The sequence below is a fragment of the Patiria miniata genome, unplaced genomic scaffold (assembly GCF_015706575.1).
Source record: "Patiria miniata isolate m_02_andy unplaced genomic scaffold, ASM1570657v1 HiC_scaffold_26, whole genome shotgun sequence".
Classification (NCBI taxonomy): domain Eukaryota; kingdom Metazoa; phylum Echinodermata; class Asteroidea; order Valvatida; family Asterinidae; genus Patiria; species Patiria miniata.
Window position 1 is genome coordinate 3,882,193 of NW_024037065.1, and position 17,488 is coordinate 3,899,680.

Below are 17,488 nucleotides of genomic sequence, written 5' to 3' on the forward strand. Positions count from 1 at the left end.
TGGCTGGATGTCTCCTAGATCGACGTGGGTGAGTCACAACTCCTGAATCTTCGGTTGACGACGCCGCCTTCAACAGGTAGTCAACAATTATGATAAATAGGAAGGGAGCGAGAACATCGCCCTGAAGAACTCCAGTTGTTACTTGGAATGGATCTGATATACTTCCATCTACCATGACTGCACTGCTTGAGTTGTTGTACAGAACTTGGATGGCGTTAACCAAGGGCTCAAGGATGCCGTAATGTCGCAATACGGCAAACATAACAGTCCTGTTAATGGAGTCGAAGGCCTTCTTGAAGTCGATGAAAGTGACTGTCAGTGGGAGTTGGTATTCCTTGAAACCTTCCATAATCCTCCTCAGGATATGTATTTGCTGAGCACAACTACGTCCTGATCTGAAGCCGGCTTGGTTGCTCCTCAGAAGTGGCTCTATGTAAGAACGTATTCTGTTCAAGAGAATTTTGTTGTAAACTTTTGCAGCTATGGACATGAGTGAGATACCCCGGTAGTTTGTCATGAGAGATAAGTCACCTTTCTTAGGCAAGGGAATGATGACATTTGATACCCACTGATGTGGTGGAGATAGGGTTGTGTAGACTTCAGCACAGAAGGCATGGATGGTATCACGCATGAAATCGCCACCTCCCTGCAGTGCTTCTGCTGTGATAGCGCAGTCCAGTGCTGCTGCCTTGTTTACTTTCATGGCTGCTATAGCTTCAGCTGTCTCTTCACGTGTAGGGGGGTCAATGAAGATAGGCAGGTCCTCAGCAGCTGGTGGTGGTAATTGTGGTGTTGATAGACCAGGATTATTTAGAAGTGAGCTGAAGTAATCCTTCCACTCCTCGAGCAACTCTTGGTCGCTAGTAGGGGCTGATCCGTCCCTCTTCTTGACCTTGACTTTTTGCTTGGAGTTCTTCCCAGAGAGGGTGTGGATGATTTTCCAAGTGGTGGTGTAGTTTCCATTTTGGTCAGCTAGTTTTAGCTCCTCCATCTGCATGTTGAGTGAAGCAGCTTCATCAGCCTTGTAGGACTCATTAAGTCTGGTGTTCAGGTTCCTCCATCTTCTCTAGATTGACGAGACTTTGAAATGGAGTACTTCTTCTTGGCATCATCCCTTTCAACTTTCAGTCGGATGGTCTTGTCTGATACCCAACTTGGCATTCCACAAGTCTCACGCTTGCCAACCACTGTCTCTGCAACTTCCTTGACCGCTGTCTCAAAGTGTGCATATCTATCTGTAAGACTTGGTGTGTCTTCCACATTAAGAACTTGGAATCGATTTGATAGCTCCAATTGAAACATCTCTCTCGTGACAGGATCCTGCAGCTTCTTCCAGTTGAACTTAGGTCTCTTGCAAGGTTTCCCTTTGCTAGTTCTCAGACTGGTGACAAGCCGAATGCTGACGATACGATGGTCAGAATCCAATTCTACCGAGTTGTAAGCACGGCAGTTGCGGAGAGAGTTGATCCACTTGCTGTTGATTAAGATGTGATCCAGTTGATATACTGATCCAGCTGGATGAGACCAAGTCCACTGGCGGCTTCTTGGTTGTGGAAATCTCATTGGAGCAGGTCTCATCTTATGTTCCTGGCACAGGTTGACCAACCGCTCGCCATTGTCATTTGTGGTATTATGGTGGCAATAGCCTCCAATAACCTCGGGGTGAGAGGTGACTGTCTAGCCCAACTCTGGCATTGAAATCGCCAAGGACAAGGTAGATATTGTGCCTCTTAACTTGGTCTAGATAGTCCGTGAGGGATGTATAGAAGTCATCTTTGTCTGGCGTTGGTGAACAATCTGTAGGTGCATACACAACAGTGATGCTCAACTGAGGATTGCCGTGGAAAGATGCAGAGAGGATTCTCTCAGAGACGGATTCAACACTTTGCAGGCACCTAAAGATGTGTCCAGACATGAGTAGACCCACACCTCCTTGCCTCTGTTTGGTTGCTGAACTTTAGACCATGACCCAGTTTCTATCGTCTGACCAAATTTCCTCTGTGGAGTTGGATGTGATGAGCCTGTGCTCTTGGATTCCGATGATGTCAACGCCTGCATCTGCACAGCCCATGAAGAGTTGGTGAATTTTACCTTTCTGATGTAAAGTACGCACATTATATGTAGATATAACAAGAGGTTCGAAGGCAGACAAGCGACCTTTATCAAGACCAACAGTCCGGGATGTTCTACCGGTTTCCCGCTGATCCGTCATGGAGTCGTCTGTAGACAGCCGCCCGGCTACCTTCATAGTTTTACGCGGATTCTTCTTTGTGGTTTTCGTAATCGATTGGATTGCTGGAATTGTTTTAGTCCGGATCCAGCAGCTGCACGGGTGATTGGCCCTGAGACAGCTTGTTTCCGGAGACACAGCAGCCGAGCTCTACTGAATATGATGTAGATCGCCTCTGGTCAGGAACATGTTAGCCAGAGGTGGAGAAATAACTTATGATGACATGTTCAACATCAGTCCAACTAGACTAGATGGGTTGCTGATCATAGCTAACGAGCCCCACCTGCCCGGGTTTGAGATCAGAGTTCCTTCTCCTAGGTGAGCTGCCTCCCATGGCTGACGAGCCCCACCTGCCCGGAGCAATCTGGTTTTAAGGCGCCAGACACTCGCCTTTCACACCTCTGCCATCGGTTAAAAACAGGGGTCGGCGCGCGAAGCCAAGCAGTAGGAGTTTGATTAGGAGAGGCTATTAGAGACGCTGGCCGTGTGGGATACTTCATGGATAGGGAGAGGCTCAGTTCTCCCTACAATCCCGACCATTCCTAACCCTTTGACCCCCATTAGTGAGCACGGATCTCTATTGTGTCGAGATTAGCGTAGTGAGCAACTGAGCAACTGGCGCCAGGTGCTTTCTATTGTAGCTTTCGAGCGCGGCGACCATCATTTTAACTTTTGAAGTATTGGAGGACGAACTCCTTGGGTCCTTGCTCTATGATTGTACTATGTACAGAAGATGGTGATTGCATAATCTTTTTGTACTTTGTTCAGGTGAGACAATAATACCATGTTATACAGGTCCTGAAGGAAATTCTAAGCGAGCTTAATTCAATGTTCAATTTCAAGCCATCTGAAAAAATCCTTGAAAGACACATCTATGGTTTGACAGCAAATATGTTCCATTAGTTATACTTTATACTTATCATACGTACCAATTCCGAAACACACTGTAAAGGATACAGGAAGTGTCTGACTTGTACTTCACAAACAAAGATATTGACAAATTGGGAGACAACCATTATAGGGCTGATCATGCAGCTCCTAGACTCAAAACCCAGTGAAGTCAATTTCTTTGCTCAGAAGTTCAAGTCCATATAATACTATTGTAAACATTTAACACATACAGACAACTGACCTTGCTATGACTTGCAAGTTCCCTCTGATATGGTTCAGTACCATCTATGCCGGCCACTGCCTCCATCACCTGTGACGAGGAAGGTGCCTCGCAGCTTTCAGGCTGAAAAAAAGAAGAAATGCACGAAAACAGTTTAACAGGGCAACCTTTCAATTACTTAATGACAACATAATTACATTTTACTACATCAGGACATTGGGTATGGAGAAGTGGCGAACGACTCCTTCACCCAGCAACCACATACACTCAGTGAAGACAAACGCAAACTGACAACAGCATTCCTGACCATAGCCATTGCATCTCCCCTTCATCAAGGGGTTATTTAGTCTATATACATGTAAAACTAAATACAACTGACCTTGCTATGACTTGCAAGTTCCCTCTGATCTGGTTCAGTACCATCTACGCCTGCCACTGCCTCCATCACCTGTGACGAGGAAGGTGCCTCACAACTTTCAGGCGAAATACTCTCAATCTAAAAAAAAAAGGTGTTCACCCGGTTACTTTAAATAAACCACAAAACCCTTGGTAATTATAAAGTGGTGTTTTTGTATAACTTTTAACACTGGTCAGCCGATCAGTGTTGGGAAAGACCTGGCTTTTACAAATACTGTCCCCGATCTACCTTGTTTATTAGTCAGTCTGTATTTTGTTTGCAATCAACCACATAACCCATGAATGAGTACAAGCCAGCTGGAATGTTTCTCTGACCTTGAAATTTCCAGATGTGTATGAATTGCTCATTTCAATTTAAGTGGGGTCAGGGAACCAGACTACGAGGACATTACATTATTGGGGTTTCTTTTCCAGCAGGTTCGAACACAAAACTTCAAACAAGTCAGTGAAACAATATTTTCAACAAAATACTAACCCCCCAAATCCATCAATTTCTGAAAATCACGGAAAAAGCAAATGATGTACATGTATATATTCCCTTCAATGGGGCCCTCTTGCTTGATTTTTCATTCCAACAAAAGTTTTTCACGTCTTTGGGCATTGGCTTTTTTGTGTTTCAGAAAGCAGAATTCCAGATACAGCCATTTCTTTTATCAATCAACGGCCTTTTTTCTGTGTTAAATCCCATAGATCACAGGATATATGCGACTAGATGGCACAAAGGGGTGCCTTCTAATTCTATTAGTACAATTTGTGGATAAGCGTTATCCATATGCACTTACAGTGCATATTTAGGTAAAAGAAGCTTTTCGTCGACATGAAACCATTACAAATTAAGCACTGTATTATCATAAAAAATAAAACATACATATTTGAATTTTACAAATACCTGGTGGTCAAAGAGTGTCCTGGTGCACCCATCTGTCACATATTTCACTTGAAACTTCCCTGAAAATTTTATAAGGGAATTATGAACTGTGTTTATTTTTCTTTTATAGAAAGAAAAGCAAATAGAGAAAGAAAACGTGACAATTTTGCCAGGGTAGAATCTTTGGTAATTCCAAAAGGCTGAAATGTGGACATTTTTCTTGCACAACAATTGTGGTGCAAATCAGAGGGGACAGAAAAATCTTTCATTTGGAACTAAAACTTCTTGACATCGGATGTCGGGTATACTCGCAAAAGTTTTGCTATTCAGAACGGATGGCGGGTAAACACGCAGTGTGCAAGGATGGAAATATCTGTGTGCCAGGCCGCTTGCAACGAGTCTGACCAGAAATATCCCAGTGCTACCCACAGATGATGGCCTGGGCCTGTACTGGCATCAAGGTTGTGAACAAAAGATGTGCCTGGTCTGGCCAATGTCAAAAATAATGCGGTGCAAGATTAAATAAAGTCATTGACATATGAAATATTATACAACACAAGCTCTTGTCCTTGTCTGCAATGTACATATCCGGCTGCTTTATTTTGAAGGCTTTTATAAGTGCTTTCATGAACTTTCTCGCAAGTTTAATGTTTAAAAGAAGCTTTAAAAATTACCTTTCTTCAAACAAAAATCAGTAACATGTGCTTGGTGCCAGGAGCCACCAGGTGGCCACAATGCCAAGACAGCTTCTCCTATTTGGACCTACAAGATAAAAGAAAACAAAAAGAATGCAACTTTATTCAATATTCGGTTTTGCCCTTCACTTACATTTTTTATGAACAAAACAGTCTTGTCGAGATATGAGAAATGTACATGGGACTCGCACTCATGCATGTCATGACCTCTTGATTTCTAATAAAGACGCCTCACCACTCAACCATCGGATGTTTGCATCACCATCACCCTGATATGTATATTCTATCTATATTTGAATAACATGCAATTTTAATGCAGGTTCATTCTACTGTCAAATCACCCCAAAAGTTAAAATTTACACCCCAGTGACCCCGCTCCTTCACATTAGTTCATATTTATTTTATAGGGTTATTTTGGGTAAAAAGAGCCAACAATTTCAAGCTTCAGCAGCATCAGGCCAGCGTTTTTTTTGCGCTACCGCCTGCTTTTTATGTCAAAATGGGTGTGGTTGCCAAAATCAAAGGACCATACATGTACGGTACCTCCCTAATAACCTGTTGACCACATTTGCTGATTTTGATTTCTTTGGAAAGGTATTCATAGGTAACCCAGTTTTTAACAGAAAATGCAATCAAAATATATTCCAGGTGGTGAACTTTGTAAAGAAATACAGAAGTAGTGAAGGTTCAAAATTGTTTCCAACAAGGTGGGGATGTGGCCACGCTCAAACTTATCCCTGAAATTGAAATATGCATATTAGGTGAACAGCCCCGCTCATTATGAGATTGTTGCAACGTTTTCTCTTTACATCACGTCATCTGGATTTTGGCTGATTATGGCCCGACTCGGTTCATTTTTAAGAATGAACTCATTATTTCTCGGCTATAGCACATACACAATCATGCTACGATGATAAACAAAGATGGCTGCTATATTTTTCAGTATAAAGCGTCAAAATCGGTGAAGTTTGCGATGAGTGTTGATAGTTTAAAAAAAATGTTTGTGAGCTGAAACTTCTTAGCATCTGGGGGAGTTGTTTTAATCCTTTATTTCTTGGAATCTTGCGTACAAATTTGGAATCTTGAATACTCTACGAATCACCTTTTTTAACATTTGGAGATGGTCGGGCGATAGTAAGGTCCATGGATCATAAAATAGGATGGGTTGCCGTATTATCGCGGTACTTACCAAATTTCTCATTTGGAATAGAGACTGCCTACTAACCTTCCCGAATTGTCCTGTCTTTTCTGTTGTATAACTCTTCCTTTTCAAATTGATATAAACAAATCTGACGGTGGTGTGGTTTATTCCGTATAAGATGCCTGTGAAAATAGACATGCTCGGACGCGGAGTGTGCGAACAGAGGTGGACTTCCTATTATCACAGTATGCAGGAAGTGTTTTTTTTATAATGATCTCAACTTTTTTATTTATAGTTAATATTTGACCAAAACATCCCCTGAATAAAGTCTGATATTTTCCCTGTAACGTTCAACTCAAGTTGATTAAAGACTAAATGTCTGCAGGATGATTTCTTAAGACCCTGCCCTTCCCCCGAAAGGAGAACACAAATCCCTGAGGCAAGTCTACTGATTGTCGATTGGGGGCACCATTCACTCTAGTCTACACGGTGTGCCGTTTTATTTTTGTTAACGCGCTGTGCTTATTTTGATTCCGTAAACGTTTTTACGATTTCGTGGTGCAAATATCGTTCTTTGACTTCATTTTACATTTGCAGCTGAAGACTGGGAACCAGACAATGGAACTTTCATGGACAGAGCACCATTAAAGATTTATGTTAAAATATAGACGGTAGTTTTTAGGGAAAATTAGCAAGTTTTGGAAAATGTTAAATTAATATTTAATGAAAAGTCCCAAACATGCCAAAAGACACATTTTTTAATCGTCGTTTTTATACAATTCGGCAAAAAGTCCTTAATGACTGGTGAACTGGACAAAAATTGCCACTTGAAGGAGTTTTGGCAAACCAAAAAGAGAAATTTCCCATGCCGCGATAATCTATAGGGAGTCAGACTATAGCCTATACATCATGTATAAATGTAGGCCTACATCATGTCGCTGTTGTGCCCATTCTTGAATATCACGCATTCTTAAGAATGTGCATGCACATTCATAAGAATGTGCATGCACATTCTTAAGAATGTGCAACTGGATCCTTGCGCAATCTTTGCAAAAAATAACTCTTCCAGATTGAGCGCACAAGATAACGGTCTTGTCGATGCCGAGCACCGGCTGCGCATGGCAAGTCTAGCTGCATCCTCGTTCACTGATTCTCAATAATTATACTGTTGCAACGCAAGTCGCTGAAAAGTAGAGTGGATATGATAAGTATAGGCGTATTGATATGGGGGGGGGACCTGGAAAAAATAAGAGACATAATAATACTAGTGGAAAGAATTCTGATTTTTGGGATATTAAAAGCGGGGAGGGGGGGGGGACGTAGAATGAAGAATGTGAAGAATGAGATTGAATACTGCGACATCCCATAGTGCTATTGCTGGATTCTATCTAGTCAAAAGAGCAATTTCGGCAGCTTCTGGACATCGTTTTTTTTTCGTGGCATAAATATGATACATATAGGGACTTGTAACTTGTCTAGCCTAAACAAAGCACTTCCCAGACTAGTTCCCAGTCCTCCGTTATTACAAAACTTCCCATAGTGGGCAAAAAAAGCAATAATAACAGGTTTAATTTGATTCAAATTATCGTAGTTATACGAGTACAGAAGCACATTTTCTTTCCTCTTTATATAAATTGTTTCCCTTTTAACCGCTATACATTTCATTTAACAATAACATAATTATGTCGTGCAATGTTTGTTAAGATTGGGCAAAATTCATAAACTGTGCACGTGATATTCCCACCCAATCTTAAGAATGAGCGCTCATTCTTAAGAACGCGTGCTCGTTCTTAAGAATGGGCGCTCATTCTTATGAATGCGCGCACATTCTTAAGATTGCGTGATTTTCAAGAATGGGCACAACATCGCTAACAAGTACCATAGTCCATACCAATAACCGTTTGACCATTTTCTCACTCGTAGGCCTACCCCCAATCAAAATCTTCAGATTATTTCACCCGAAAACAGTCCTCAAACTGCCTAATGCGCCCCTGTAGGCTTCAGTGGGAATTGAAAATACAAATAATGGTGGTTAGGTTCACATACCTTTGGGGAGAAAAGAGACATTTTACTTTCAATTGGGAAACCGATTCTCGTTTTCCTGGCATGCATGTGGGATGCCATCTTGAATTCAAAATGGCTTCAAACTCCACATGGGTCATTCCATGTCAGACCAACGCACTTTTTTACCTCATGTCTTCCGATTTTGATAAAAATTGCTGTGCTTGTAGGTCCTAATGAGCAATGAATACACACCAATTTTTAGCCCGATCCGACCTATTATGTGGTCAGGGCAGAAGCCACAAAAAAATGGCATTTTTAGAGTAAAATACCACCCTTTTGGTATAAATATGTCAAAACTGTGGCAATTTTCATCGAATATATGTGAATTTGTTATTAAAATAATGAGGATTGCATGCTCAAATTACTTCTTTTGTCAAAATTAAATTTTGTGAAAAGTAGGTCACATGACCTTAAATATGCTATCGTGACCTTTGACCCATTTGACCCATTTTTTGTAATAATGTATCATTCCGAAAATCAACGAAATCAAAATAACTTGCTAGAGCATGTCTCTCTCTATCAGAATCTACTAAAAATCAGTTGGGGTCTTCAAAATTTACAACTTTATGACTATTTTTGTACAGTTGGTAGGTTACAAATGAGTCAATTTATAGACTTTACATAAGAAATACACCAACACAACTTACTATTCTGTTTCTAAAGTTACTAAAATATATCTTGGTTTGTGAATTTCTCATTCTGAGGGCTGATGAGGTCTAACCAGACTCATAGTGTAAATTATCAGCAGTGGCGCACCCAGGATTTGGCTTTTGGTGGGGGGGGGGGGGGCGGGGGGTCATAAATCGTTTTTTGTTCAAATTTCTGTACAAGATTGGACCAACAAAAACTAGCCTAAAATCAAACAAACAAATTGACAATGTTGGGGGTGGGTTTCAAGCCCCCCCCCCCTCCTGGGTGCCACTGATAATTAGTTATCCCACGAGCGCGCTTGGAATATGAAATAATGCAATGATGCTGTGACCCATATGCCACTCGATGCACTACATAATTCCGTGTTCCACGAGCGCAAGTGGGATTTATAACCAATTTATCTTCAAGCAAACTTGATATCAAATGCGTACACACGGTGAAGATGTACGTGCATACATGTAGTGTATTGGTCCGTTCAGCAGGAAATAACACAACATATGTACACGTACATTTTTAATATCTGGGGTGCAATATAGCTGTGCAATATTATATAAAATCACACAGTTGTTGCTATAGATGGACTAATCAGGGTCTAGGATTCAAGTTTGCTTGAAGATAATACTTAATATTACAATCAAAGTTACCTTACTCATTCATCACTGTGCTTCTTGAACTTTAATGACTCTCACAGACTTGGCATTTTGTTCCTTTGAGATGAATTTCACCTGGACGTGAGTCCGCTGTACTGGGTGAAGGCCTGGTTACTGTTAGTAGTTAGCACACTTCCGAGTCCAGATATTCTGATTAGACAGTTTCTTTGGAATCAGAAGGTAGAATTTTGTTTTTCCTGGCTTTGTACTTTATACATAAAAATCTAGATTAATTTGAAATACACCACTTACTATTCTGTTTCTTAAGTTACTAAAATTAAATGTTAGTAACTTAAGAAACAGAATAGTAAGTTGTGTTGGTGTATTTCTTATGTAAAGTCTATAAATTGACTCATTTGTAACCTACCAACTGTACAAAAGTAGTCGTAAAGTTGTAAATTTTGAAGACCCCAACTGATTTTTAGTAGATTCTGATAGAGGAAGACATGCTCTAGCAAGTTATTTTTATTTCGTTGATTTTCGGAATGATACATTATTACAAAAATTGGGTCAAAGGTCACGATAGCATATTAAAGGTCACGTGACCTACTTTTCATAAAATTTAATTTTGACAAAAGAAGTGATTTGAGCATGCAATCCTCATTATTTTAATACCAAATTCACATATATTTGATGAAAATTGCCATAGTTTTGATATATTTATACCAAAAGGGTGGTATTTTACTCCAAAAATGCCATTTTTTTGTGGCTTCTGCCCTGACCACATGGTAGGTCGGATCGGGCTAAAAATTGGTGTGTATTCATTGCTCATTAGGACCTACAAGCACAGCAATTTTTATCAAAATCGGAAGACATGAGGTAAAAAAGTGCGTTGGTCTGACATGGAATGACCCACATGTGTAGCTCGCGCGCGGTCGATCGTGTCTCCGCCCCTAGTAGACATGCTACTTCGAAACCGTTAGAGCGCCCTCTCTTGAAGGTAAGTACGATCCTCCGACGGTGGGCCGGCCGGGAGATGCCAGGGTGTGGTCCACCCGAGTCCGAAGTTCTGATTGTCCGAAAGTTCGGTGAGCCAAATGCTTGATAGTCTAAATGCACAAATGTACCAGAATGTGGGTTTATTACCCCCCCCCCCCCAAAAAAAAAAATTGAATAGGGTATGGTAATCCAAACATTCGATGTAGTAATCTGAAGATTTCTGAAGGTTTGGTAGGGCCTATAGTTCCAATTTATAATTGGGTTTACTTGACCGAAGGTTTGATTGTCGAAAACAAAACCAAGGTTTTACATTCATTATTATTCATTAATCAAAGTTCATAATTCAGAATCAATGATAAGGTCTGAGTAATGAAACAGAAGAGGTATTCAGTATTGCGCTTGACGTAATCCCTACGATTTCTTTGACCCTGCGCGTGCGACATAAAAAATGTGAATGAATTGTTCAGGAAAGAAGGGTACCCTATAAGGCAAAAGATAGCTATGAACATCATATCCGTGAAATTCTAGTAAAAGTACCACTTTTCTCTAGATTTACCATGAACCGAATTACCGATATATGAACCGAATTACCGATATTTTCACGTTTTTTTCAACACGTGGGCGAGGATTACCTATCCGTGAAATACCCCTCGAAGAAATCCTTTGCGACACGATCAGTAAAAACCCGGTGATCTCAACAATGGGGCTGTCAAACCATTGTTAATGCTCAGTGGACGGGCCATAAAATATCCCGGAAAAAAACATTAGGGATTAATTTCACGGAAAAGTGATACTTATATGAGAATTTTTAGATGTTCACAGTCCACATTCATCTTTTTCAAAATTTGCAGCGCCTGCAATCGTCTACCTAGTCGTTTTTACATGTTTTTACTGCAGCTATGGAAAATGACTTTTGAAACCTTGATTGGTAGTGGTACTATTCAACGCGACTTAAAATCGACGGTAAACACCAAGTTCATCTTAGTTACACAGGCGACATCTACAAGCCTTGGGAAAGTAAAGGCAGTAATCCGTAAACTTATAAACGAAAGTGAGTGGGCGGGACTTAGAATGAACATTGTCACGGCCGTCGTCACTTACCCGGAGAGCCGCCCGAGGGCGCTGTTCAGTTTTTACGGTCTCCGCTCACCTCACGAACGGCATTGTCAAGGTAGACATTTTAGCCTGACATTCTGCCTGATTTCTCTCAGAAATCTCAGTCAATCGTCCGATTCCAGTCATTGTGTAATCCTTGCAGGTCACCTTAGTCATTTGTAGATTCATCTAGCCCCACAGTCATGTAAGTTTCTCAGTATTTCTATGTCATTTCGAGATAATTCTGCTGAGTCAATATTTTCCACGTGCGTAGATTTATTACATTCTTTATTGTTGTTGGACTTAAAAACCATCTAGATTCGACTCAGCTACGTTTATGGTTAAATCTGCTGCCGTAGTTTTCTCTAATAGTGTTTAGTACTAGTCACTCTGTTACTCATAGATAATTAGATTTCCGTGTACTTTGGAAGTTACTCATGTGAGCAATACCTGTATTTGAAACCTGAAAGAGCTCCATTCCGATAGGTTACCCATTCACGTGGTGGAGCGATCCTTGTATTTAAGGTTTATCCTCATTTTATATAAACTGCTCATTTTAAAGGGATTTTAGTGCTTTTAGTAAGTGTTTTATACGCATTTCTTCATCTTAAACATGGATCAAAGTGTTTTATAAGGTTTTGTGTACTTTTTTACAGTTCACCGTGGAATAAAGTTCATTTGGAAACCGCAGCTCTGACCTCCGGCCATATCGTTCTTTGTTCTTCGGTTGACACTCTCTGGTTGAACCTAAGCTACCGATTCCCTGAATCTACGCCTTTGCAGACGCCAGAACAAACATCAAGCAGACGAAAGCAATGATCAGGAATAGAATGACCTTCCGAATGATCTTATGCAACAAAGGTCATCATCCCAATACATAATAGTCCCAGAATAAAATTATTATCATGATGTGACTAATCTCATGCTTACAAGGCACTAGCGTGTAGTCACGCTGGAAAATGATGCCTAACAGTGAAAATCTGAGATTTTGAATGCCGTAGCACGCTGAAAGACTACACCGTCACAGTCCGGTCCATGGCGACCATAGAGAGGGGGGGGGGGGGGTACCGGGCAATTTGTCCAATGCCATAGGAAAACGAAACGGCAAAGGGAGTGATAAACAGGATCCATCTAGCTTGGGTGAAATTTGTCAAACTCAACTTCATATTGCACATGGGGGGGGGGACAACAATGGGGGGGGGGGGCTAAAACCCCCGTAGAACCACGCCTTCTTACGAGAGGGCAGTGGAAGGAATCATCACATCGTTAGTTATCAAAACTTGAGAAAAAAAGCACATAAATTGAAGAACAAGAAGAAATGGAATTAGGCTCGCCATCTTAGAAACAAAGAAGGGTGGATGGATAGTGACGTAATATCAGGAGGAGCCTGCAGAAGGTATACGTGCATTACCAAGCGGAAACCCAAGTCCCCATCTGCCGGGCACAACCCCTGAAAATCAGGACTGAAAAATAGGTCTAAAACTATTATGATTTCGTTCAGTGCTGATCCCTCGAAAATGTGTCCACCTTTTTCGAATTATAAAACCCTAGATTTCAATAATGGATAATCAACGACGTTTTCATCCAGCCAGTTGTTTAGGTTCATGTATTTTATCAAGTGTTAAAATCAGGGGCGTAGGTTGGTTTGCCCCCCCCCCCCCCGGTGCGATTTCCAAAAAAGAGGAAGGCAAGTGCGCGCGTGAAAAGCCGATTCCCCCAGATACATGTACTTGCTATTACTGTTTGGTCATCGTGTATCATAAATCCACGCGTACTTTCACCTTAATAAAATAGCGTATTGCAGTTTGGTTTAAAAAATAAAAATAAAAATATGAACACCTCAAACGGAACTCTGCTGGCGGGAAGCGGGGGGGGGGGGGGGGGGGGGGTGCGTCCGCATCCCCGCATCCCCGCATCCCCCCCCCCAGCCTGCACCCGTGGGTTTTATACTAGCCCTGCTAGTTATGCCAGTTATGCCGTCATGATGGCGGTATAGGATTAATGCATCTTGTCTTTTTTTTTTGCTCATTCATTCATTTTACCCATGTATGAAATGTTTTGTTTTTTTATAATAGTGGGCAAACTAGGAGGGATGGTATAATTAATCTTAGTCAAAGAATGTGTCCGGTACCATTGTTTTGGTTTTGGTACATGATGCCCGTTATTACAAGAACAGTTAATTTGGCCAACTGTAAACAGTGATTTGAATTTAGGCAAAATTGGCGAACACCTGACCAGTTGTTCACGAAAAATCGCTTTTTCAGACTCTACATGCTTCTAATGAGAGATTTTGGCGACCTCCATGGTGACCATTTTAGCCGAATTTCGGCTAAATTTGACGGAATTTTTTTTTTAACGAGTTTGACAGAAAATTTGACAGAATGAATTTTCTTGGCAGATTTTTGGCAGAATTCTGCAAAAATTGTTATTTGATAGAAAAAACATAGCAAAACCAACAAACCATCGCAAAATAGGGCAGGTTGCCTTGTCGATGTTCTGAGGTTTACTTGGAATCGGATTTTGTCGTGAGGCAACCTCGTTTTGACCACGTTTCGACTAAAATTTACGCAATTTCATAACACCTTTATAGGACTCTAAATTGTTTATAATGTAATTTGAACCACAATTAAGGCAATATTACAACATCTGCATGTGATTTTAAGTGTTTATAGTGTATTTCGAGTAATTCATGGCACTCGGCAGGTTTTGATAAATCTGACAGATTTTTGAAGTGCACCGAGCAGAATTTTGCCATGATCTTACGGTCACCCTGGCGACCTCTGTCAGTAGGCGTTGGACTCATCTGACGCGCGCGAAGCTAAGCGGTTTATTGCTGGTCACCAGTTTTGTAGACGGACCTGTTCTTTGCGCAGTGCATGTGTTGTATGTACCGCAGTGCAACAAGGATTTTCCTACTAAACATGGTTACACTTCAAGAAAAAGTCCTGTTTTGGTGTTTGTTAGTTGAAATTTCCTTACTATTTCTGGTGGCCGTATGTTTGAGTCTTCGGTGCCATAGTCTATGGCATACATGGCATAGAAACCAAGCCGAACTTAATGCCACTAGAAGAGCCTTGGAAATTGTACTGGACCAATTTATGGGGGATCAGGAACAGCCTCCAGCATATCCAGGACCCATCATCCTGCGGCCTCATGATGAGATAACTGAGAACACGGAGGTAGGAAAATGTATAATTGAGTATCAGTACATCTGGACATTATTACTACCATTGATAAGTATGTCACAAATTCTGTTAAACCATTTGTTTTATTTGTTTTTTGTTGCAAAATTTTGTTTTTACTAGACATTGGCCAGGTAATGCCATATATTCTGAAGTTTATCATTGTGAATTTGTACACCACTAAAATGTTGTATCTTTCTGCAAATCCCTGTACAAAAAATGTCAAACTTTGTGTGCTGCATTATGACACTCTTATTTGTAGGAGCTTGCAGACTGATGTTAACTGGTTACCAAAGAATTTTCATCCTCCTTAGCCTACACATGTTTGAAATTGTTTTCATTTGATGGTTCTATCTGCCCATTACTTACAGATGTTATGAGGACCATGGTAAACATGTGTTTTTTACATTACTATTAAAGGTGTGATTATTGGTACTCCGGGGAGGCTTCAAGGAGAAACTGGAAATAAAATCCTCCAAGACATCCATGCCCACATCCACTGCCACAGCACACCAACAGCAATCTATGTCAGCACCACCACCACATGGGAGGTTTGTAGTAGTTTAATTAAATTAAAGTACACATAAATGTGACATAATCGATGATAATGAAAGTGAAGCTAAAATTTGTCACTTGTTTCAGCAAACTGTACTATTTTCTATTACATGGAATTAGTAAAAACAGAATCTGAATCTATTTTGAGTTTTGAAAGTGCTTTTGGTGCTTCCCTAAGGAACTGTCTGTGTATCTTCCCTTTGTTTTGATGGAGATGGAGAGGGAAGGTTGGGGAAGGGAAGGGGTGCGGCTTCATTTTTTTGGCGTCTGATGATTTGCTGAAAGTGCCTTTACTCATGTTTAATTTTTGGTCAAGTTCAGTTTCCTACATTTTTGTAGTTCAGTTACGTGTACAAAAATGTAAACTAAATTAGGGCATACATGTACAGGGTGTATGCAGTTATTTAGAAAATACAACTTGGGGCAAAATCCAAAGTGGTGCGTGTTTGTTTTTCAACACTGTTATAGAATTTTCAACATGATGGAAAAGTTAATCCATCAAAAAGTTTGGTGTTTTGAGGGTATTTGGGTGGATTGAGGAGTTTTTAGGGGGGGGGGGGTCAGGCCAGCTGAGGTACTTTTTAATGTGTGATTTTGTTGGAAAAGCAGAAATAATGCTGATAAATCATTTATGACGTGCATTGTTTACAATGCTACTGGTGCACTTACTTCAGTTAGGCAAAAAAAAAATATTCGGTCTCTGGTCAGACCAAAGTTCCGGAATTGACGTGGCCACGCGGCTTTTTTTTTTTTTCTCTTCAAGCTTGGATTGTACAGACAAGGTGGGGTACTATTTTGCTTTTTTGGTGTTCTCATGTACATTGGTGTCCTCCATAATTTGCCTTGGTGCTTTCGATCATTTGACTTGGTGCAACTTCCCATTCCTTGGTGCTCTTTGTTAAGAAAAAAATTGAGGAGGTGTGGAAATAGAAGGCGCTGTTGGAGCTACCGCGGAACATTTTGGAAAAAAAAAATCGACGCGCATGATTAAAATCGACGCGCGCGCTGACCAGAGACCGACTTATATATTTTTTTGGCCTTACTTTTATAATTTTTTACCTGATTTTCCTTCTTTTTTTTACCTTGTTCAGAGCTGAGAAGTTGACCCCCTGCATCCATACTTGGCACATGAAGGCTATAGGCCTAAGGGAAGAATCATGATTCTGACATGTAAAGAATCTCTTTTTACGGGGCGGTCACTCACTTTTTGCACCTAATGATTTCACACTGTTAACTACTGTTTTATTGATAATAATAGTAATAATTGTTCAAGTTAAACAATTATGCCGTTTGTGAAACTACTGTTTTAGTGATAATAATAGTAATAATTCATCAAGTTAAACAATTATGCCTTTTGTGATTCTGCACAAGTCTAGTTAAAGTTTTTAAGGTCAACTTGAAACATTGTGTAAAGGGATGGCAAAGTCAGTACAATGAGTCAAATATCCAATAATAAAAGTAAGGCCAAAAAAAAATAGGTCGGTCTCTGGTCAGAACAAAGTTCCGGGAATGTCGCGGCCACGCGTTTTTTTTTTTTTTTTTGGCTTTTTTTTCTTTTCTTCAAGCTTGGATTGTACAGACAAGGTGGGGTACTATTTGCTTTTTTGGTGTCCTTATGTACATTGGTGTCCTCCATAATTTGCCTTGGTGCTTTCGATCATTTGCCTTGGTGCAATTTCCCATTCCTTGGTGCTCTTTGGTAAAAAAAATTGAGGAGGTGCAGAAATAGAGGGCGCTGTTGGAGCTACCGCGGAACATTTTGGAGAAAAAAAAGATCGACGCGCATGATTAAAATCGACGCGCGCGCTGACCAGAGACCGACTTATTTTTTTTTTGGCCTTACACTCAAAACATAAATTGGTCAAAACAACTTTAATTAGTCATGTAAGA

General features: G+C 40.6%; 1 protein-coding gene and 2 long non-coding RNA genes across 3 annotated transcripts; 1 reads left to right on the top strand and 2 right to left on the bottom strand.

Moving 5' to 3' along the window:
• Positions 1–1,047: 1,047 nt before the first annotated feature.
• Positions 1,048–2,071, bottom strand: LOC119733848. The gene is made up of 2 exons (XM_038207214.1): positions 1,989–2,071; positions 1,048–1,474 (listed from the first exon to the last, which is right to left on the bottom strand). The coding sequence occupies exons 1-2, from the start codon at positions 2,069–2,071 to the stop codon at positions 1,048–1,050; spliced, it is 510 nt and encodes a 169-aa protein (XP_038063142.1).
• Positions 2,072–2,981: 910 nt separating this feature from the next.
• On the bottom strand, positions 2,982–4,694 carry LOC119733963. Its single transcript, XR_005271992.1, has 3 exons — positions 4,648–4,694; positions 3,721–3,837; positions 2,982–3,464 (listed from the first exon to the last, which is right to left on the bottom strand). It is a non-coding gene; the product is annotated as an uncharacterized LOC119733963 (long non-coding RNA).
• Positions 4,695–15,430: 10,736 nt separating this feature from the next.
• LOC119734035 lies at positions 15,431–17,041 on the top strand. The gene is made up of 2 exons (XR_005272013.1): positions 15,431–15,594; positions 16,690–17,041. It is a non-coding gene; the product is annotated as an uncharacterized LOC119734035 (long non-coding RNA).
• Positions 17,042–17,488: the final 447 nt, after the last annotated feature.